General features: G+C 33.7%; 1 protein-coding gene across 1 annotated transcript; it reads left to right on the top strand.

Annotated features, from left to right (window-relative positions):
* The first annotated feature begins 528 nt into the window (after positions 1 to 528).
* On the top strand, positions 529 to 23,117 carry LOC139499646 (uncharacterized). Its single transcript, XM_071288396.1, has 12 exons — positions 529 to 708; positions 10,485 to 10,640; positions 11,532 to 11,685; positions 12,630 to 12,806; positions 14,007 to 14,177; positions 15,350 to 15,963; positions 16,505 to 16,657; positions 17,912 to 18,065; positions 18,285 to 18,473; positions 18,821 to 18,991; positions 20,346 to 20,488; positions 21,505 to 23,117. The coding sequence occupies exons 1-12, from the start codon at positions 646 to 648 to the stop codon at positions 22,258 to 22,260; spliced, it is 2,901 nt and encodes a 966-aa protein (XP_071144497.1). The 5' UTR covers positions 529 to 645; the 3' UTR covers positions 22,261 to 23,117.
* The last annotated feature ends 1,970 nt before the right edge of the window (positions 23,118 to 25,087 follow it).

Below are 25,087 nucleotides of genomic sequence, written 5' to 3'. Positions count from 1 at the left end.
TGTTCATTGTGTCTTTTTGTGTCGGAATGTATATAAGTACCTGACCACGTCCACTTGTATTTTTGTTTATCTGAAGAGTAAAGCCTTTTTCAACTGTTTTTTTTATAGTTCGTTCTTATGTTGCACTGTTATACCACTGTCCAAGGTTAGGGGGAGGGTTGGGATACCGCTAACATGTTTAACCCCGCCACATTATGTATGTATGTTATGCCTGTAATTCAGTGGTTGTCGTTTGCTTATGTGTTACATATTTTTTTTACGTTCATTTTTTTTTTATATAAATAAGGCCGTTAGTTTTCTCGTTTGAATTGTTTTACATTGCTTGACCTTTTATAGCTGACTATACGGTATGGGCTTTGCTCATTGTTGAAGGCCGTACGGTGACCTATAGTTGTTCATGTCTGTGTCATTTTGGTCTCTTGTGGACAGTTGTCTCATTGGCAATCATACCACATCTTCTTTTTTATATGCATTACATAATATTGAATGGACACTTATTTTTTTCCTATCTATATATACACTCATGTTGACTTTCGATAATTTCATTATAGCTAGGTACATGTATATAGGTAAAGGTAAATAATATACCTCGATTATTCAACCATGCATTTTAATTCTATTTAAACTGCTCGTATACAGATTGAAATGTCTAATTTCTTCCGGGTTGTACAAAACAAGCCTTGTTTGAACTTCCTAACAGGACAAAAAGTAAGTTATGTGAATTTTTTGATTAATTTCTTAGTTTTTACGTTTCAGTAATGATTTCTGTGTTTATACGTACTTCTCGGATTCATAAAAGATTATCAACTACCAACAACATATTTTTAAAATAGAGGATATTTAGGAATAAACTGGATTTTATTTTTTGGTTTCTGACAAATGATCATACATGAATAACTTTGTACTTTCAATATAGTTCAGGTTTCAGTTTGAAATGTATTTTTGATTCAGACAATAAATTTTTGTACTATCGATTTCCAATATAATACCCATTTTGCAGTTTAGTGCGCATACCGTATTTAGAAATTCAACATAATTCTAATATTAGTACTGCGTAGATAACAAAAATTATATACTGTCATACAGTTAATTTTAACGAAAAAATGAAGAGTTTGATAACCCCTTGCAGTTGACTTCAAGGTACAAAATCGGAAAACAGATAACAGGACTGGTGCTCAGAATCATCAAATACCTCCAAAGTAATAAATGTTTAGAGACTAAACCTGAAATCACAGAAACGATGAAACATTAACCTTCAAATTGAGAAAAAAAACATGGAATTCAAAAGTATAATTAACAGTACCAATTAGTATAAATGTATAAGTAAATCTATAAAACGATATGTATTTTATGGACTATATCATATTTGTACAAACTCCCATGACTATAATTATCGTGAACGTATAGAATAATTAGGTGCTCAATCTCCTATTCTCTCTGTTCAAGTCTCTTCACTGTTTCCTCTCTCTCTATATGATTCTCGTTTTCCTATCTCTCCAACTTGCTTTCATCCTTCTCTTTTTCTTCTCTTTTCCATATCTCTCATCCTCTTCCTTGTGTCTCCTCCCCTGTATCTTCATTTCAACGATATATCTTTCCTCCTTCTTTCTTTGTATCTCTTCTTTGTATCTCTCTCTATCTCTCTTCCTCTTCATTCTCTTCCATTTCTATAACTCCTCATGTTCCTTTTTCTCGCTTTCTCTTTTTTTTCTTTTCTTCTTCCCTTCTATCTATCTCTCGATTGGTCTAGTATCTTCTCTTCTTCTTGATTTCTCTTATGCCTAACATTCCGAAATAGACTAACGATTCTAGAGAGTACGAAGGAAAGCCTTCTATATCAATTATGCATTGTTAAAAGAAGGCACATACAAATTATTAAGCTATGGAATGTTTAGAAGTATACAGTGGTTGTTTTTTTTTATGTTCAAAGAATATAGGCATGTACAAATTGTTTCAAGCAATGTTTTATTTTGTGTATACACATGTATTCTTTAGATTTAAAAAAAAAAACCCACTTTTATTTGAATGTAATGATTCACAATCTTAATCTGTTGTAATGAGCACCTATAGAATATCAAATATAGTCTCTGTAATCATTCATTTAAAAGTATATGTACTTTAGATGGCATATACAAAAAAAAAATAAACGTTTAAATTACTTAATCATGCGCAATGAGACATTTTTTTTACTTATCATCTCTTAAGAATAAGATGCACAGTGGCGTATACAAGAATGGAAGATTGACTGATTGACTATTCCTTGTCTATCGTCCAGCGACAAATATTTCATAATAACATAAATTAACAGGAACACCAGGAACATTTAATGTACCAGATCGTATTCTTTTTTTTTATCTAGTCTTTTGGGCCGAGATCGGGTATTTTTCTGCCCTCTTTTTGCAATAGTACAGTGACAGAAGTTTTAGTAAGATGGCGATATTTCTTTTCTTTATCTAGTATTTTGAGCAGTTATTGTATGATCTTCCATTTTTAAAGAAGTACAAAGGCTATTTAAGGCAGGGCCTTAACTAGCCTCTTTTAATAGTGAGGCAAAACATATGCGAAAAAATTTTGGCGAGGTGTCTTGGGGAAACGCAAATTATCTTTAGCTATTTTTCGACAATATTCTGGTCTCAAAGCAAAAACATAGATTTATTGTAATTACAGACTTTTAGGTTTTAGGGGCAACATGTAGGATCATGTAGGATAAAGTAAAAATCATATTTCTCATAAAAAAAAATATGGCGTCCGATGTGAATGGACGTACATGTAAGACGACAGGTGTTGATTTGTCTGATACAAGTACTTATTATTTCTGATAAAAGTGGTAACGTAGATTCCTTATACAATATGAATGACACTTTCAAGCAATATTCCCCACAGAATAGTCAGATTGTGCATATATTATCAGAAATCGGCACCCTGTACGCCAAAATGTTTACAATGACGACTCCATTGTTGATAGTCAAGATTTTCAAGACAGTAGTCAAGGGACACATTTTATACCTAACCAAGATTTTATTGCGATGTTAGACCTTGAATTGATAGATCTTCCTAGAAACTCATATATTGTAAAATTAATCGAATTAACGAATGATTCTGATGATACTATAACATTGTATAGGAGTATGTTAACCAGTCGAGCCAAGTCAATACAGGGGTGTCCTTTAGGGAAATTAATCACGAGGAAAAGTACAAACAGAGGTTCATCCTCTCAAAAGAATGCAAAAGACTGTTACTTATTACAGCAGTTTATTTCTGGCGATCCGTCTGGTATTGATGAAGTTTTTCGTAAGGACAAGCCTAAATCTGTAAGCGAACATAACACAGTACCGCTGAATTGCAATCTCAACGAGTTAAAAACAACGCTTCATATGACTATTGATAGGTTGAACGAAGTTGAAAAGTTGGGTAAAGCTATCCGTACAGTGATTGAAAAATTACAAACTGAGAATGAGAAGTTGAGGCGAGAATTGGAAGACTCAAACGAGAGACTGAGTAAGAGTATTGTATTCAGCGAACGTAAATACACGCAATACGAAGCGAACTTAAAATTATTAAATCAGCAATCGAAAGCAATTGGTGAATTTGATTTCAACATGTATTCAGAAAAAATTAAACAGATAGATAATGAACAGATACGACACAGCAAACTACTTCTAAGTGCACAAAAAAGTTTTAACGAGCTAAAAATGTTGTGTCAGCAGTCGTACGCAACAATGTTAACCCACACATTACCCCAAATAGCATTCCTGCCAGTTCTACTGATAGTACAACTCAGAGTTATAATTCACGAATGCGATCACCCGAATCGGAGATTTCTAACGGTACAGTTAAAGACTTAAAACAAACAAACGAAACACTCCGTACAAATGCCCTTGCAAAAAAAGACGACAGTTATAAAAATGATGAACCAACGACTTTCAAAATACCTGTTCGCTTACAGGGTTCCACTGCTGTAGTTCAGTCCACTGATGACAACTTCTTTACTGGTGTTTCACGGAAATGGTCCGCAAGGTATTACTTGTCAGGAATTGATTCGAAGTCAACCCCGTTCCTGAATTATGACTTATTTAGAGAGTAGAAATGTGCAAGTGACATACCTGAGATTGTTTCAATCGCGAAATAGTTTACGCTATGTGTCTGCTAAATTGAACGTATCCAAACACTGTGCTGATATTATTGAAGGGGAAAACTTTTGGCCAAGTGGTGTGCATTGTAGGAATTGGCTTAGTAACCAGGCGTGGTATCAACGAAGCTCCGAGGTTCCAAGCGACCTTAAACAAGGCAAATACAAAACACTTTTATAATGAATAGAACTATTATTTCAAATGTTAATGTATTACTCATTTTGTTTTGTATGTCTAGTATTAAGTTAGTAGGGGTATCATGTCCTCTACTATTTGTCTTAGTAAATTTTTAAAGGACACTGATTGTGATATATGTGTTATATCGGAACATAAATTGAAAGAAAGGTCTTTACATTATTTATCTACTATAGAAAGAGGGTACAACTGTTTAAGTAAAGCTGATGCATTACCCATAGTGTATAACGCATATCGTGGTAAGGGTGGTATTGCCATATTATACAAAACTTCACTTAAGTTTTCTGTAAATGAAATAAGTGACATTAACTCCAGTAGAATAGCTGGTATTGAACTTAAAAACCAGTCTTATGGTTCACTTTTTATCTTTGGTGCGTACTTACCATCTGATGACTCTATTGAAAATTATAAGAGTGAATTAAATATACTAGATAATTTATATACATATACATACTATAGTGTTTATGGTAATTGTATAATTGCAGGGGATTTAAATGCTAGCTGCTTAGATAAAGACAGACCTATGTCAAATAATTATAAATCAAAAGAGTTATTAACATTTGTATCTAGGCATCGTTTGTTGTATGCCGGGGGTGAAATACAAATAAAATGGCCAAATTATTCGTATATAACGAAACAAACAATGTTAGATTATATCTTATGCATTGAAAGTATGTATAGAAAACTAAGGTACTATGAAATCCTTGATGAAGGGAAGATAAGTAGCACGTCCGATCATTTGCCAGTTGTGGCTGAGTTTGCGATAGAATCAAACCCGCATCAAGTAATGAACTCGTGCGACAAATTACCTTCTTGGCATAAAGTTTCAGATGCGCAGATAAATGAATACAAAAATCTGCTGAATGATCCCGTTGATATGTTGATTGATAAAATTAGGTCTTTTTCTTATGTCGATATTGACGCCATCAATGACGAATTCGTTAACATTTTACACACTGCTGCTGACATTGCAATCCCGAAATGCGGTTTTAACCCACATACAAAACCTTACTGGAACGCAGATGTAAAACGAGCACATGACAACGAAAGATCAAAGCGTAGATGTTGGATACTAGAAGATCGGCCTCGAGGCATGCATTTTGACTCTTATCGAATGTACAAAAGGGCCAAGTCCGAGTTTAGACGTATACAACAAGTGGCTAATGAACAGTATATACAGAGCTGTTATGATGATCTCAATGAAACTGCCGAATGTGATGTGCGTCTGTTTTGGAAACAAATAAAACGTTTTAAAGGTCGTTCGTCTAAAGTTTATCCCGAGATTGTGTATGAAAATGAAGTGTATAATACTCCTGAGTCTAGCAAACTGTTTCGCCGAATATTTCCATGATCTATACCAACCAAAGGATGAGAATAATTTTGACAATGACTTTAAGTGTTCTATCGAGAGTACATACAATGAAATTATTAAAACATGTGGTGTTGAAGGTGAATACTTACCTGGTGGGTTGATAAATGAAAAAGAAGTTACTGAATTAATAGGACAGTTAAAGTATAGAAAAGCCGCCGGACATGACTGAGTCCAAAACAAACATTTGCGTCACGGAGGTATCTGTTGTGAAGTGTGTAACCGCTATATTCAATATCATCGTCAAACAAGGGCGAATACCGCAGAGTTGGAAGCTAGGCCTCCTTGTTCCTATCTTCAAAGGTGGAACCAAGTGCAAGACTTCACCGCATAACTACAGACCAGTTAGTTTACTGTCCTGTGTTTTGAAATTATTTGAAAGCGTTATTAAAGCTCGGTTAATAAATTTTGTGCTATTTGATAAAAGCATTCCGAATCTCCAACAGCAAGGATTTCAAAAGTACCTTAGTTGCTTAACAGCATCATTTAACCTATCATAACCTTGAATTATTCAGTAAAATATTTGTTGCATTTTCAGATAGTAAAAAAGCTTTTGATACTGTATGGAGAATTGGGTTAATATAAAAATTGTATAATATAGGGGTAACAGGTAAAATGTGGTCAGTTATAAATGACTGTCATATTGGTACCATGAGTTCTGTAGTTATTAACCAATGTCATTCTGATTTTTTCCCTGTATTACAAGGTGTAAGGCAGGGAGGATTATTGTCTTGGTTATTATACTTAATATTTATAAACGAAATGTTGGTTGAACTTGAAAAATGTAAGCAGAAAACAGGTGTTTATCATATAGCCAGTTGCTCTCCTGCTCTCGCTGACGACATTTCGTGTATTGGCACAACCCCGTCAGGTTTACAGCGAATGTTAGATACATGTACTGAATACATGTATGCTAATAGATTGCGATTTTGCTTCAATGCGAAGAAATCTTGTGTAATACAATTCTCCTTAAATCCACGAGAAGTTCGGTTACCGTGCATACGATTGGCATATTGCAAACAGTGTTCTCCCGTTAGCAGAGGATTGTACTCATTTGGGGATTGAACTAAACCATAAATTTAGATCGGCAGAAAGGACCTCTAACGCATGTAGAAGAGGCAAAACTCATTTTTCGCTCTTAACAGTGTATGTCTCAAATCAGCAAATCCATGCGTTCTACCAGAGACATATATACACATATGTCTCTGGTTCTACTTAAACTGTATAAATCTATTGTGTTACCTACTGTACTGTATGGTTGTGAAATGTGGACTAATTTAAAGTTAAACGATATAGCAACGTTTAATTGTTTTCAGCACTTTATAGTCCAGGCCTCGACAATAACGCTTGTTCGATTGTCCGGTACCAGAGGGAAAAAGGTCGGACAAGTAAAAACTGTAAACAAGCTTGTCTGTTGGGACAAGTACAATTATTCTGCAGAAAATAAATTTTATTTAACTTTGATGAACAAAGTATAATTATAAACAAAACAAAAAAACAAATATTAATTTGACATGTTTCTGTATTCTGTTTATTCAAATGCAAAACATTTTTCTTCAACATGTCTACTTGCAATCGATAATTTTTAACTGGTTCTTTGTCTGACAGGTACTTTTTAACAGGTTAAATGTATACTATTCTCGGAAACCAGTCTTACTGATCCGAATCAATGTTGCGCTTTGTAGATAAGATAACTTTACAGGACAGTTTGTCACCTCGACAGACAGTTTAGCTCAATGTTTAATACACAGTTTGGCACCGCAGGAGACATATTTAGTAGACATGATTGATAGACAGGCTGGCAAGGCAGGAGACATTTCGGGACCAAGACAAATCAGTATCTCATTTTCTTCCCTTATTCTGTTCTTTATAATAAATACCATACCGGTAATTTTTTTACAAAATATTTTTTTTTTATTTACCATAATTTCATAAAATTCACAAAACCATATTCGATCATAAGTAGAAAAAAAAACAATACTTGCAATATGGTGACCTTTAGTTGTAAATTTCTGTGTCATTTGTCTCTTCAAGGATTTGTATAGTTATATAAATCCTTGGTCTCTTGTAGAGAGTTTTCTCATTGGCAATCAGACCTTATCTTCTTCTTTTTATTGATTGCATTTGAATAAAACTTTTTTCAACTTAAAAAGAACAGGATACAAATCCAATGAGTGTACAGGCCTATCAGATGGTGCCTAATGTTTAGATTCTGATGAGACTTGCATTGGTGAAAACTAGAACCTGGTTAAGTCCTGTGACATGACTAGATTCAGTTGTACTTGACTCATATTTTTGAAAAGTATTTAAAAAGAAGTTTATCAAATTCTATTCTATTGTTTAAATTCGTTTTGTTCCTTTAATCAACTTAAAATGTAAAAGGTTATTTTTAGTTAAAAAAAATTTGGACAAGTAACAATTTCATTCGGACAAGTAAGTTTTGGTATGTACTTGTCCTACTGGACAAGTTGAAAATAAAGTTATTGTAGAGGCATGTAGTCAAGCGTATTTTAGACTTGAGAACTTCAACTAGGTCGGATATGTGTCAAAGTATACCTGGATTGCATCCCATTACTTCAACTATATAGAGATAAACAAGCTATATTTCTTACAAAATCTTTGTAGCCTTAATGGTAAATTCCCGACGAAAAAACTATTTCTTGTGCGCCTGTACTCTTATTTTATTGACACCGAACGTAAACATTATGGGTTCATTCAAGAAATTATGGATATCTTATATAAATATTATCTTCATGAATATGTGATTATCTTTATGCGAGATGGAGTTTTCCCTACAAAATAATCTCGGAAAATTATAGTAAATGATACAGTGAACAAAGTACAAACTGATGAATGGACTCGTCGAATACAGAGTGACAATTACTTTTCTCGTTTTAGAAATGTTCACCTCTCGGTCAAAGTCCCTGATTTCTGGAAATGCGCTAGATCATCAAGAGAAATCATAAACGCATACTTCATAACAAAATTACTAACTGACATCCCTAATAACACGGGAAGCACTTGCGAGCTATGCGACAGACCATTTCTAGATGTGTACGTACATGCGTGTTGTAGTTGTTGTGGTACTCAATCATTCAGAGATGCATGGTGGGATTTCATTATTGAAAAGTTTCCATTGCAATTATTTGTCGAACTGTATTCATACGATGATGAACAGTTATACTGCATTCTTTTGGGCAAGCACATAACAACAGTAAATATCGACACTGACAGTTTTCTTAGTTTGTGCCACGTACACGTTGCACTCTGTGTTGCTGAGTATAGTAGAGTAACGAGAAGGATGATATAGTAGCGTGCTGGTACATGAACTGTCGCTAATGAGAGCAATTGTCTTAAAATGGTCTTTTGGTAATATGCTATAGTTATTGTAAATAGTGTAATATTGTAATATTGTATTGTGTTGCCTGTTTTGTAAACTTTTGTAATTTAATTTGTTAACATAATATGTTGTTCATTGAATCTCTTGATAGAGGAAATAAAAAAATGAATGAATGAATGAATGAAGTATTATACTTTAAGTACTAGTACTGCTTAAGTCGACACTAGGGACCATCTTGACCTTCTTAAAGAGGTGATTTCAGATACTCAAAGAAGTACAAATACCTTACAATAAGAAAAATTCGTTTTTCAAGTGTATTTCAAAAAACATTTTGACTGAAAAATGAAAATGCAAGACGGTTGGAGTTCAGTCCGTTTATGGATAATCAAGAAAGTGTGTTGCACTTTTGATGTATTTTTTTCTTTCTAGGTTATAAATAAAAGACTTGTATTACAAGTTGTTGTTGTTCTTTTGATAAGTATTAATGTATACTTTTTTCTTCCTTGTTAATATTTTGAATATTTTTCTACTGAACATCATATCGGGAGATTTTACAGCTTACTATACAGTACGGTTTTGGTCATCGTTAAAGGCTCTATTGTGACCTGTAATTGTCTATATTTATGGGTAGTAATACCCGAGTTTATTAACGTTATGATAGGGGTTTTCCCCATTATCAAAGTACCTTTAAAAGAGGTGTGATTTGGTACAGATACAATTACACCATCATAATGCAAATTGAATTGCGTCCTTAATTTAATGTTTTCAATTGATATACATAGTATTACACCTGTGGGTCGTTTCAATAGAGCGTGTTTTAGCATTTAGTTAAATAAAATATCGGTAAGCTTCCTCCTAAATAATGTATAAACCTTAACGGACTTTGAAGTATTTTATGAACACTTTTAACGGAAGTAATTTAAAAATCAATTATCCATCCCATTTTTAGGGAAAGTGTATAACATTTTTTTTCAACTTTATAAAAAGCGAACTTTTTTATAAGAGCAAACAATTTTTTTTCAGCAATATCCACGAACACTGTGTTTCTTATAGACGGCATTGATTTTATCCCCTATCTATAACCTCGCACGGGGCGCTTTATAAAAAAAATCTTCGTATCGGAACTTCCAATATATAAGCGATTGATTCATTTCAGATTGTTCCGTTTCCTAAATAATGTTAGATCTGACACGCAAAGTTAATTAAAACTTTCTCGATTATAATAATAAAAAAATGAATTAAATTATCACGTGTGTGAAGCACTAGCTTTAGTTTGACCAAGATAAAATATATATAAGGAAACGATGTTGGAAATAAGATAAATTTAGATATGATGTAAACGATACATTTTCTATTAGATGCATGTATATATATCCACTTCCTAAATTAAACAAGTCATCTGTTTATAAAAATCCATTCACTCATTTCTATATTCAATTTCTTAATGCAGATGGAGGACTCAAATGATGTTATATTTGAAACATTATCAGATGAATATAGTGCCAGGAGTTTTTATGAACATTACAAGGAAAATCTTCCTCAAATGGTCATGGTCACACAGGGATATATGGGAGAGGGCATCTTTGAGACTTTTGATAGGGGACAGGTATGTATGACACAGAGCAATCTAATTAAAAACCAATCTCTCATCGCTCCCGTTTTCTGATATGTTACGCGACATATCAGAAAATGGGAGCGATGAGAGATCAGTTTTTAATTAGATTGGACACAGAGGTTTGTTACAATTGCCGGGATTACTATCCAAACGAACCCCTAAAAAAAATCACGCTGTCGTCTATTTGATTTCAATATCAGTTTGTAAAAATCTAGTTTTAAAAATGCCATTATGTTTTCCAGTTGTAATATGCTTCCTAATCCTACCTTTTATTGTATTTCTATATGATTTCAAAAAACTCAGTCTTTAGTTTATATCAAGGCAACAAATCTGCGTACCTATAGGGTTTATTGTGTTTGATCCCTAGAGGCTCCGTCCGTCCGTCCGTCCGTCAGTCCATTCCGTTCTTGGCATATCAACGCGTATAAAGCAACACAGCAGCATTTCATGAAACTTTGATGACTATAGATCATAATAAGGATGTTGTTTATGTAATTTATACGTGTTTCTCGTTTTTTATATAGATTAGACCGTTGGTTTTCCTGTTTGAATGGTTTTACACTAGTAATTGTTGGGCCCTTTATAGCTTTTTGTTTGGTGTGAGTAAAGGCTCCGTGTTGAAAGCCGTACATTGTTATTTGAATGGAGAGTGGTCTCATTGGCACTCACACCACATCTTCCTATATCTATATACCATGAGTTAGGTCCTTTGAATTTTGGATTTTGGCTTAAATATTCTACTGCAAGTTTGTCTCTGAAACCAACGTATTTTGAACTCGCCAAAATATATCGCTTGCAGAAATAAGTTTACTCACGTGACACCCAACAAAGATTAGTCATAGATATTTGATAGTTTCTAATTTTATGTTAATACAATTGTAGGTTTTCAGAATACAAACATATACCAGACAGAAAAGAGTGATTGCACTGGTTGTTTCTGGTGAAAAAGGGATGTACGGGTTACAGGGAAGACAAATCAGTATTCCCGCGGATTATGACGTCAAGTTTCACGTTTTGAAACTGGGAAAATTCAAAGGTTACCTTTAAAATTTGATACGTTATGTTTTTATAAAAAAATGTGACGTTTAAAAAACAATCATCCATGTATTGTTTGAAGAAATCAAAAAATGCGCGCCGACACCGATTTATCTATAGAAGTACTAGTATTCCACAATTTTGGATTGAAAGCAAAATGATCGATTCGGTGTCTGGTGAATAAAAAAGTTTTGATACAAAAATGCAACTATACTGTGTTGGTATTTTCTTTCTATAAATGAAGAAATAAATATGTCGTTTTCCTATGGTAATTTGTTTTTGATATACAAATGCTTATATAGTTTTGATTATTCAAAAAAAATATCAACAAACATTCTGGAAACGAAAAATATGAAAATATAGGTTCAGATTAGAATGTATTGTGGGCTCATTCATTTTACTTCGTAACAAAACAAAAGTTACCCCATTTTTTTCTTTTTATTTTCAGAAAGCTCTTTTTAATAGCTGAAATAGTTAAATAAAACAATTTGATTACTATTTTATTTATATGGAAATGGTAAAATTTTACCATGGTTTTAGTCCTTTCAAACTTTGTGAAAATTGTACCACATTATTGTTTGAAAAATGCTTGGTAACTTAGTATCAAATCTTTATTTTTTTTTAGAATGACAACTGTCCTGGTATACATAATATTTTGCCAAAATACAAAAAAAAGTGTTTATGTTCCCACACTATTTTGATCTTGCATACAAAGAAATATATTTGACAATACTATAACCCGATGAAAATTTATCTCCAGGAAACATTGCAGTATCTTTATATCAATCAAAAGATAAAGAAGATTTTATTACGGAAAACAAGTTTTTCTAATAACCAGTCAGTTATCAAGTGACATTAAACATCACCGAGGACAATTTTGTAGAAAAAGAAAGACCATTTATTAGCTATGTTAATTGTGCCTCCTTTTCTATGTAAACATTGTAGTCGGTAAACCAGCAAGTTTAAAAGAAATCTTGGAGCGCAAAGAACTCCCGTTGGATGTCCAATTTGCTGGATACGAGACAGTTTTAATTGGTTCGACAGCAAGAGCAGCATCTTTTACCTTGACTCTTGTTAATACATATGAGGATTTTTATCTGCTTGGGAATTCTATTTGCGATGGTGAGTTTATTGACACATATACGCTTTGTTATAACTCATTTTCATCTACCGTAATCGGCCATGTATAAACCGTATTCAATCTGAGTAAGATACAGTTCTTAGGTCCTAGCTTAGCTTACATACAGTGTGGGATCGGAAATGTACGTTTTTTTTTTTGTTTTTTTTTATCATTAGGGAGCCTCTCAATTAAGGCTCAGGCATTCTCAAAAAAGTAAAGTTTCTAACTTTGCTCAACTTAAATGTCACTACTGTCGAAAAAGATTTGGTAACGAACACATTCTGCGTATTGTTAAGTTCCGAGCTAGTCGATAAAAAACTTGCACATATATTTATTGACTGTACAATCACTTGCTTGTTTATTTTTCACTCGTTTGGCCAAAGACAACAAATTAGTAAACAAAAATGGAAACGATATAGAAATCATCTTTGTTATTTCAGCTTAATTTAACAAAGGGATTTTGGAAATTATCTTTTTAGTTTTTATATTCAATCTCTGGGTCCATACAAGATAGTTAATACATGTAACTGCTATTTTTAAAAATGGTAAAGATTAAGGTCATTAGATCTGTTCGTTACTAGCGTGGACGGGTGTGTATTGTAAAACTGAAACTCTCGATTCAAAGATAAAAAGTAAGTCCATAGTGTCTAAAAAGTAATTTGATATTGTCAAAAAACACAAGAGTATCTAGTATTAACATTTTCGGAAAACATCAGCAAACACTATTTTCTATGTTCCTGCAAACGGTTTGTTTGCCGCAAGCCTGCAGTGTGCGGCAAACGTTTCAGTTCCATAGGGGATGTTACGAGGCATTAAAACAAATTCGTTAATCACAAGTGAGCATGTATAATAATCCGTAAGTACTCAGTTAACAAATGTTAAATTAACCGTAATTAACAAATCGTTAACAAAATTTTACAAGTCATTTACGGCTACTACATGTAGCTTTCAGTTTTCTGATGATAACTCGTTGGTGAACGCTACAACTCCAAGAAACTTGTATGCAGCATACACATTTTCATCCAGCTCAAACTTTGCCAAGCGTATACCTGTACGCTACAAGCGCGTTGAAAACGCTACAAATAAGTTTAAGACACGTTTAGGGGACGTTGTATACGCTTCAAAATAGTTCGACTTTATGCCGGAGTCACAGGTAGATTTTGTGACAATTTTTACAGGAATTTTTTTGACAATTATTACAGGTAAACTATATGACAGTGTCACAGCTGTTCCTGCATATCTACCTGACCTTAGGTTTTCTATTGTGAAATCTATAAAAGGATATAGCGATGACCAGTATAAGACCTTCATGTCTGTCACTGACAAGTTTGTAAAGGAACATATTACTTTTGACCAATCATTTGGTAACACAGGTAAAAAGTTGGAGCTAAAGTATCATACATTCCAATAGCAATACACAACATACTTAGTCGTACTTCATAATAAACGATAAAACATTAAAATAACCCGTTATAAGTTGTACACGTCCGAAGCGCTTTTGTGTCATTTCCTTCATGAGGAACACTGAAAACTGAATATTTGAAACCTAAGGATGTATAGGAAACGAAACAGTCAAATAGCGTTAGGATCTTACAGGTCTAGAAAAAATATCCGTATCCATCAAAGGTCAACTTTGAAATTCGATAATTGGTCGTAATTACTTTTGTAACACAGATAATGATCAGATCAGTATATCCATTATTAAGATAAAAGCAAGAACATACATTTTAATAGTTAACGTTCATTTCATAAAATCATTCATTTCACTAAAACTATGGTTCAACTCCTTAAAGAAAGATTGACTGTAGACAAGTTTGACTGATTAGTTTAAAATAAAATAACTGAAATACTGAACTCCAAGGAAAATCCAAATAGAAAAGCTCCTCATTAAATGACAGAATCAAAAGCTTAATAATAACAAACGAATAGATAACAAATTGTCATATCCCTGACTAGATACAGGGATTTTCTTATGTATAAGTATAAGTAACAAATACTATGACTAAAAACGAAAAACATGAAAAGTGACTGGTCAAGACACACATCGGTTGATATCAGGTGTAGGTAAGGCAATATCCTCCATATTTAGCATCCATAGTACAAAGCCGTTTGTAAGACCTTTTTCGATATTGTCAACATCACAATCAATAAAAGAAGTTCGGAATTGAGTCTATGTCAATTTGTACCAATCCGCCCTCATCATTGTCACTGATATGTCATATGGTGGCGTCTGTAAAATTATTTTAAATGTCTTTGCTAACAGCAGAACTTTAGCAAGGATATCTGCAAGAAATGTATAAAGGTCTGGATGGGGTTTGATTAATAAATTATAATGGATGAAAAGAGCAGTATGATTAAAAAAATTAAGATAGAGAAAAATAGGCCAAACAAAGAAAAAAAAAGAGATTAATGGGGTGCTAAAATATATAGAATACAGAACAATTGACTATACATATGAAGATTAGAGACAAATGGTAAAGTTAATTACAAATGATGAATTGAGGGACTCCCATCAGACATTTATGTATATTGGCTTGTATTTTAGAAATTGCGCTGTATTCAAACGAAAGAAGTCAGGAAGTCGAAAGCTCTGTTGTAGAAAGTTATGCGTATATCTCACCATGTGAATACTATAACATTGGGGACCTTCTCAGACATGACAAACCAAAGCCTGCTACCAAAAAGGGAAAGAAAGGAAATGAAAAAGTTTACGATGTATTGCGGGTTTCAAAATACGACAACCAAACTTACGCTTCAATGGATGTTGAGCAAACAGACCCAGTTAATCAGTCTATCAGTGGAAAGAAAACTGAGGAGTCGATTCGAACAAACCGAATACAAAATACTGATGAAGAGGGACTATCAGATAAAGCTATCACTCAATCGGATACCATTAAAAAAGACCCACCACCAATACCCCCTAAACCACCTCAGTCAATAACGGATAAACCTTCCATTATAACTGCAAGTACAGACACCGTTTTGCCTCCCGCAATCGATAACAAAACATATATGTCGACTCCACAAACAGAAGAAAAGGTAGACAGCAAAGCTGATAACATTATATCTGGTGATACTGGAACGCTGCCGCCTGCTACAGTCGAAACAAAGGAACCAGTTCCCCCAACGAAAGAACAGCCTGAAGAAAGAGGGCAAGAGGTAACTTAAGGGATTTTGAAAGTGTACATAGAAAACCTTAAACAGGTCAAACCTAGAATGAAATATTATAGAAATAGAGTAGCAAACGAAGAATTTCGCTAAAACCGGTGTTAAGGGCCGTAGTAAACTTGCGGTTAAGTTTTTTTTTGCTCTGTGTTGAAGGCCTCGCTGTGAATTTCAGATGATGAATAGGAACAAAGGACTGTTTCTTTGTTTCTTTGTGTTTGTTTTGCAGTGAATGTAATGAGTTTGTGTCAAGAATGAATAATTCAAATCCTTGATTTTATACAAATTATTAAGCCGTGTACACAAGAGACAAACGGATTAATTGTGCTCACTACATGAATGTTGCAAGTTATCTTTTTTAATACATTTCCAAATTATTTCTCGCTTATATGTTAATCAAATAAGTCTTAATAATATTTTTCAATTTATTAACCCTAAAAGAGGGATTTAAGCAACACTACAACTGGAGGTTGAAACAATCGCAGCTTTTAACATTAAGGACCTTATTATCTAGGGATATTTGTTTCATTTAAAGACAGAAATGGTAGATGTTGAGTTTGAAACTGCCAAAGAAGATTACAGTGCTAGGAGTTTTTATGAGCACTACAAAGATAACCTACCACAGATGGTCATGGTGACACAAGGATATATGGGAGAGGGCATCTTTGAGACATTTGATAGGGGTCAGGTATGTATGATGGTGACACAAGGATATATGGGAGAGGGTATCTTTGAGACTCTTGACAGGGGACAGGTCTGTATGATGGTGACACAAGGATATATGGGAGGGGAAGATATGTATGGTGGTGAGGGTATCTTTAGGACATTTGATAAGGAAAAGGTATGAATGATGTTGACACGGTATTGTATACGAGAGGAAACATTTGTAGACATTAAACAAGGGGTTGTTATGTATGATGCTGACACAAGTGATATATTAGAAAGGGCATCTTTACGACGTTTTACAGGGGATAGGCATAAAATTGAGAATGAAAATGTAAGATGGCGACAGAAGAGGGTATCTTTGAGACATTTGACAGAGGACAGGCACGAATGCTGGTAACATGAAGTTACATTGGATAGGAAATGTTTAAGAAACTAGACAGGGGATTAGTAAAGTTAAATGGCCAAACGCTATAAAGGAGAAGAAATCTATAAGAAATTGGACAGGAGAAGTCAATTATGGATTATACAATCAGATAACTACATTTTTGTTTTCGTATCACATGTTTTATCAGCCCTTAGTCAATATCATCTCTCGAGTCTACAGCTTTTGTTGTAGGATTACGGACAACGGAAGAAATACAGACATTATTTTTAAAACTTTGGGAAAAAAACGAATTAATTGTATCATTTGTTTTCCATTTTACATGATATATTTCCCTGTATCGTATTGATTGTTTTGTACCCTACTTTGTTACATTTTCCACCCAAAACATGCTAATTATGTATAGTTACCGGAATTTGCCGAATAACGTCGAAATGCCATGCGATAACGTTATGAAAAGGCTGTAGATAAATTTTTCAAATCAGCCCGCGGAGCACAATTTTTTATTATATTTGATTAACGGTATTAATGCTATTATCATACTGTAAAAATTATAACTTATTTATAGCTTTATCTTAAAAAAACCTATTCAGTTTGATAGGTGATTACAAAACAAGGTTGACTGATCAATTTGGTTGTATGAAACAGGATTTATATAATGAAGATCGACTACCTCAATATGTACATTCACGTGACATTCAAAATCTGGGTCTTTGTGATGTAATACAGAAAAATTATTTCGACCATATTATTTTTCATAATACGTTGCTGTTTTCTATCAATTGTCGTGGAGATCAACTGTTCCATTCATCTTTCTGTGTGAATACATATCTTTCATTATTTTTATGTTAGAACGTACAGTGCCTTAAAAGATATCTTGTTTTTTTTTAATAGGTTTTTAGAATCCAGACATATTCGACACAGAAGAGAGTTGTTGCAGTCGTAGTTTTTGGTGAAAAGGGGATGTACGGATTGCAGGGAAGAAAAATCAGTATACCTGCTAATTATGACGTCACTTTTCATATCATGAAACACGGAAAACCGAAAGGTGAGTGACGCCTGATGCTATCTTAAAATATGAATACTGATTGTCCCGTAGTAGCATTTTGTAATAAAATTTCATAACAATACGAAAATTAGTGTAATTTAAAAAATAGTTATACCAGGTTAATTTGATAGTGGGCGATCATTTATAATAGATTCCCTATTGAAAGCTCTTTGCAGCATTACTAGTACTGACCATATAAAGAATATGATATTTTTACAGGAAAGTCGATTAGGCTGAAGGAGATCTTAGAACATAAAGACCTTCCAATTGAGGTCCAGATTTCTGCACATGAGGATCAATATGCAGACCAACAACATCTCGGTCCTTTACTAAGGACAGGCCTATTTACTCTCAGGCTTCTGAATACTTATGACGATTTCTTCCTTCTTGGAAACGCTATATGTGATGGTAAGTGTTTATCCAAACCAACAGTAATAGTATTCAGTGTTTCTTTATCACGTATAATTGTTGATTGTAGAACATTTTTGAAAAAACCTCTTTGATTCAAACAAAGAAATCTCTGAAACTGACATTATCAAGATGCTTGATTGGTTGACTAACATGTAAAAGGTTGAAAAAACAATGTTTTTGACATTTCGATTTTTTTATGACATTTTTTATCATATTTTTCATATATTAAATTCATATCAAAATATCTTATTGGATAAGGTACGTTTGATATTTATATGACAAATAGAAAAATAAAATCGCAAGAACTTCAATTGATGTATCTTCAAGAAATGTTCATTTTACAGGAAATTTGTATGGTAGTGTAACAGCAGTCCCTGCTTATCTCCCTGATCTACAGTTCTCCATCGTGAAGTCTATAAAAGGTTGCACTGATGAACAGTACCTCCACTTCCTTTCTGTTACAGACCAATTTGTCAAAGATAATATAACATTTGACCAAACCTTTGGCAATACAGGTATGCTGTAAAGGTATCAAAATAATGATAATAACACTTTATATATTGTGTGTGTACGACTGCTATCCTGTATGAAACATCATTATTAACAACCGAAACCAAAATATTTAAAGACAAGGATATATAAAAGTATAACAACTCACATGTAAATCAAGAACCGAAGTTCAGAAAAACTGACAAAATCAAATGCTATTAACGAACGGAACAAGTAAAAACCAAAGGTAATTTTCTTGAAGTGTGGCTATGTGAACTTTGATTGTATTGTTAATAACAGACATTGGGCCTTTTGTTTGAATTTCATTGTATTAATGTTGTTATCAATAGATATCGCGGTATACTCATGTGACTTTTAACTGCATTGTTATTAACCGACAATCCGCTACACTCTTCTGTAATTAGGTTATTTTTTTTATTTTGATATTTATTGATATGGTTATATTTATAAATTTACTGTTTACAAATTTTTTAATTTGAAATACTAAGGCTTTTCTACCTCAGGCATAGATTACCTTAGCTGTTTTTGGCAAAACTTTCAGGAATTTTGGTCTTCAATGCTCTTCAACTTCGTACTTTATTTGGCCTTTTTAACTTTTTTTGATTCGAGCGTCACTGATGAGTCTTTTTAGACGAAACGCGCGTCTGGCTTATATACTAAATTTAGTCCTGGTATCTATGATGAGTTTATTTACCTCTATTTCTCCTATTAGTTCAATAGAAAAAAGAAAAAAAAAACAAAAAAAAAAAAACGATTTATACCCAGGAGCCCCCTTAGTACATATCGCGCTTTACTCACCTGAACTTTGATTGAATTGTTAATAACAGACATTGGGCCTTTTGTTTAAACTTTATTTGTATTAATATTGTTATCAATAGATATCGCGGTATGCTGATGTGACTTTTAACTGCATTGTTATTAACTGGCAATCCGCTACACTCTTCTGAACTTTGATTGTATTGTTTTGAACAGCGATCGAGCTATACTCACACGAACTTTAATTGTGACGTTAGCAACTGATATTAGGCCTTTACCTTCACCTTAATTGTACTGTTTTGAACATATATCGCTCTATACTCAGTTGAACTAGATTGTTTTGCATAAATTTTAATTGTATTGTTATCAACAGATATCGCGCTAAACTTACATAAACTTTATTGTATTGTTATTTACAGATATGGTGCTAAAATCACCTAAACTGTATTGTATTGTTATTCACAGATATCGCGCTATACTCACCTAAACTTTATTGTATTGTTATCAACAGATATCGCGCTATACTCACCTAAACTTTATTGTATTGTTATTTACAGATATGGTGCTAAAATCACCTAAACTGTATTGTATTGTTATTCACAGATATCGCGCTATACTCACCTGAACAGGCACATGCTGACGAAAGCTATTCTTATATATCACCCTGTGAATATTATAATATTGGTGACCTATTGAGAAACAACAAGGCAGAACCAGTCGTCAAAAGACAGAAACAAACAGACAAGGTATTGATTTAATATGAAATGTTACCTCCTTGTTCTTGTCAAAATATTTATCGTATAGACAAAACAATGTAGCACGGAAGCGCCCAAGACCCCACACACGCAACAATGAAAGAACTCAACCTAAGCGGAAGGTTAGCAGTTCCTCTATGATACGTATTTGCTTAATACGTGAACAAGTTAAGGATAATTCAAATTTCAATTAGAATACTAGAAGTTCTTTAATTGATTACATCGTCGCGATATAGCCTTTTTGTGCTAATGTGGCGTATAGCAACCAATAACCAATCAATTAATGGATTACATTTACAACTATTCAAAATCCTTGTAATGTGCCAAATGAAAAAGAGGTGAATGAAATTGAAATCATTATTTCTATAATGTATGAATACAAGGATATAGTTCATATAAGAGTATCCAATATGAATCTGCTTAAGATACCACATGTGTTCAAATACATTTGTTGTGCTTCAAATTAGATTTGAACATAATGTTGACTACTGTGCTCCTTTTTTTGACATTTTTACCTATTTTGTCCACTTGTGTTGTTTACACATTGTTTTAATGGAATTATATGCGAACATCGTACAAGTGTGAGGTTAAACTAGCTATTAAACCGGATTTATTTTATAATGTTTTACATAAGTAAATGTCTGTATCAAGTCAGAAATATCACACAAGTTTTTCCGATCGTTTGATGTGTTTTGCCATTTGGTAAGGGACTTTATGATTTGGATTGTCCTCAGGTTCGATATTTTTGCTATTCTATTTTTTTCGACGCAACTTCATTCGCTAAATTAAGGTACATTATATTCAAGTAAATGAAGTACTAACACCACAAAATGTAATAAATGTTCTTTTAAAGTGCAAAATGTATATCCAGACCAATCGAATATACATAACTATTAAGAAAATTGAATATTCTGATCAAGGAACTCGTTTACCTGCGAAATGTAGTTACATTAATGTATAAATGAAAAAATTAATATCTCAAACATGTATGGAAATTTTAATTACAGGTGTACGAAGTAATCCGAGCATCTACAATATCAATGAATCAACAGGAAAGCCAGTACGAAGTTACAATATTCGGCGAAAAAACAGGGCCTACTAGTAATCCAAAATTTGATCCTAATAAAATTAAGGACGCCAAAAAGCAACTGAGGAATACTGGTAATTTCGGATTGCCTAAAAAGGATCAGAATCAAGGAGAAAACAAAAATGAGGACCAAAAATCGTTTGCAAATTCGGGAAATATGCGTCTATCATCAAAGACAAAAGACCAACAAAAGCAATCAGATACATCAGTCAAACAAGAAAAGGTCGCATTAGAAAAAAAAAGTGATACCAAAAATACGGATTCCTTTTCTGACTTAACACGTAGACCAAAACCAACCAGTCCACATAATATTACGGACGTACCTCCACGTATCCCTGAGAGGCGGTCAATTGTAGAAAATATAGGATTAGTTCGTCCTTCGCCATCAACTAAACCTTCAACTAGTACGGTTCAAAGGTCACAAACATCGGAACCAGATGTGGTTGTAGATGTCGCTTCGTTAACAATAGAGGATGTTAGCGAATGGTTAAGAAAATTGAAACTGGAAAAATATTCGGATGTGTTTGAAGAAAACCAGGTCGATGGGTGTATTCTCATGTCTATTGATGAAGACATGTTAAAAGAGGATTTCCATATGAGTCGATTTGAAGTCATGAAACTGATGAAATTTGTAAGAAATGGACACGTTCCGCGTACAAGACTGACGGAGAGTTAACTCTATCCAATATTTGGATAAAATGTCACCATACGAATTTTAGTTTTTATGAATATATATGGATACACTACAGCTAGATCATGTGTAGCTAATAGTTTTTCAGTAATTAATGCCAAATGTGATTTGCAAATACAATTTGACAAATGCAATCGGCAAGTGCTACTCTGGTGCTTTTATGTAGGAAAGAATTTCAGTTGCTGTCATCCTGGTTAAATATTATGTTTAATTTATACAAGAAGTATGTTATAAATCATCAGCAAAAATAAAAGAAAATAATGTAGTTGATGTCTTTTAAGAATAACAATAATTTTATTTTGCTATAAGTTTTTCATTTTTGTTCACCTATTATTTTGGTTTTTGAAAAACCAACCCAAAGGCAAGATAGCTATTGCGATTTATCGAAATAGATTCCAAAATTATACACAAATTTTAAATACAAGGTATTCTAAAGCAAAACATATTCCATCGCAACGTAACTGCGTTACTGAAAACAAATAACATATTTATTTTGTAGAGTATATTGAAAATGTGCTGACAAAAATCCAGGTGTCGTCTTTAAAATTTTATTCTGAAACGAGTACTATTGCTTTTCACGAAGTGAAAAGCGATCATAATATATTAATATAATTCCTGTATTTGGATAATTTGTAGATAAAAAAAAAACGAAATTAATTGAAACTAAAACATTCAATTTGATATACCGATCGAATTACTGATGTATTACTAATAACAGGAACAAAAAAAATCGAAAAAAATCAACTATACTACAAAAAAGTAATATAGCAAAAATACCGAACTTTTTTGTTGTAGCCGGCTTTAGCTTTCACTTGTATGACAAAACTACAACACAAAAACTTTTAATATTTTATCACCTTCAACAGAATGTGATTGGACTTACCTTGAATTGTGGTACATTTTTATCAGGAGATGCATACTCTGCTTACACATCTAGCCTCACTTTTAAATATTTCATGTAATTCAGATTGGTTTTACAGATTTTACATATGAGGATTTATCTTCTATTCTGGAGCAGCTGAGAATCCCTGGATTTTTGGAGGTGTATGTGTGACTTAGTCTCTAGTTTTCTACGTTCTGTTTTGAGAACTGTTGTTTATCTTTTTGTCTTTTTTTTTTGCCTTTGTTTTTTCAGTTTTTTTTTTCACCTTATGAGTTGGACTATATATTTGGTATACTCCGCCTCTCTTTTATGAGAGCTCGTTTGTCGCAGTCAAATAAGCCTGCAACTACAAATGAGCAAAGCTTAAAAAATATCGGCTATAGAGGTCGATCCGTTTATCACAAAAAATGATACAGACGATTGCAGAAAGCTGAAACTTGAAAAATATTCGGACATTTTGGAAACTTCAGGTTACATGGGCACTTAAGCTTGTAAACAGGGAAATAGTTAAATATTATATTGGTTAACTTCCAGTGATGATTTTTTTCTAAAGCCCCAGTCCTACTAGGACACGATCGTACCACGCTCACCACGATCTGAAATAAATAAAGATCGTGGTGAGGTCGCGGTATGAGCGGCATGAAAATGTAAATTTTCGTTGCTTTCACGATGCTACTACGTCCTCATTACGCTTCTACAGCGATCCCGCTACGATTATACCACGTTCTCACCGCGCTTAGTCTGCGACCTCACTACGCTTATCAAGATCTGTCTACGCTCATCACGTTCTCACTACGACCGTACCACGAGTTATCCGATTGCAACACGATCTTATCACGCTTCTTCTGCTATTATAGCACGTTCTCACCACGATTATACCGCGATCTTACTACGCTCTCAGCAATAACGTCAAAATCGTGTTCCATATGAACACAGTTCCATTCCTTCTATTTCTGATTAAAACGTAGATTTCTCGAAAACAATAGTCATGCCACCAAAATCTACTAGAACACGTGGGCGTGGTGGTAGGGGTTGATGTAGAGGCAGAGGGAGCTCTGATAGTAACGAATCTTGATCAAGTATTTATGTCGGACCGACCAATCCGACCTAAATTAAAACCTATTGCTGGTCCATAAAGCTGAAATGACGATATTTTAGTGAACGGTAGCAGAGATGACACAGGTGTGTCAATATATATAGGAAGATGTGGTATGAGTGCCAATGAGACAACTCTCCATCGTCAAGTAACTATTTTTAAAAGTAAACCATTTTAGGCCAAGGAACGGCCTTTAACACGGAGCCTTGGCTCACACCGAACAGCAAGCTATAAAGGGTCTCCAAAATTACTAGTGTAAAACCATACAAACGGGAAAATCACCGGTTAAATCTATATGAAAACGAGGAGCATGGTTCAGCCGTAAGAGAAAATGAACAAGAAGTCCCAATTACATACAGACAAACAAAACCTTGAGATATTTAATATATTTAATGTGAAAATGACAATGAGAATGATGATCGTAGTATGAACGTAGTCAGGTCGTAAGAAGAGCGTGATGAGGACGACAAGGGCGTGCTAGAATCGTACTATGGTCGTGAATAGCGTGATATAGTCGCAGTGGAAGCGTAGTTGGGTCGCAGTGACAACGTGATGGTCGTAGTGAGGTCGTAATACCGTCGCAATGAGATCGTAGTGCAGTTTCTCCGAATAGAATCACGCTTTCGCTACGATGTACAGCGACCTTTGCGATCTTAGTGCGCTCTCACTACGCTTCTACTACGACCTGATTTCGCCACGACCGCACCACGATTGTTTTGAAAATGTTCAAAGTTAGCCAATCTCATCACGATCTTGAAGACCTCACCACGACCTTGATACGACCTTACTTCGATCTACACGATCGTACTACGATCATCAAAATTAGCATTTTT

The sequence above is a fragment of the Mytilus edulis genome, chromosome 12 (assembly GCF_963676685.1).
Source record: "Mytilus edulis chromosome 12, xbMytEdul2.2, whole genome shotgun sequence".
Lineage (NCBI taxonomy): Eukaryota > Metazoa > Mollusca > Bivalvia > Mytilida > Mytilidae > Mytilus > Mytilus edulis.
The sequence above is the reverse complement of the archived record's forward strand: the minus strand, read 5'-3'. Positions and strand labels throughout refer to the sequence as shown.

Excerpts from the sequence above, each read along its gene's own strand:
- LOC139499646 (XM_071288396.1), top strand. The coding sequence starts at position 646 with ATGTCTAATTTCTTCCGGGTTGTACAAAACAAGCCTTGTTTGAACTTC. Across the intron at positions 709-10,484 it reads ACTTCCTAACAGGACAAAAA|ATGGAGGACTCAAATGATGT; the intron begins GTAAGTTATGTG and ends TTCTTAATGCAG. Across the intron at positions 15,964-16,504 it reads CTGAAGAAAGAGGGCAAGAG|ACAGAAATGGTAGATGTTGA; the intron begins GTAACTTAAGGG and ends TTTCATTTAAAG.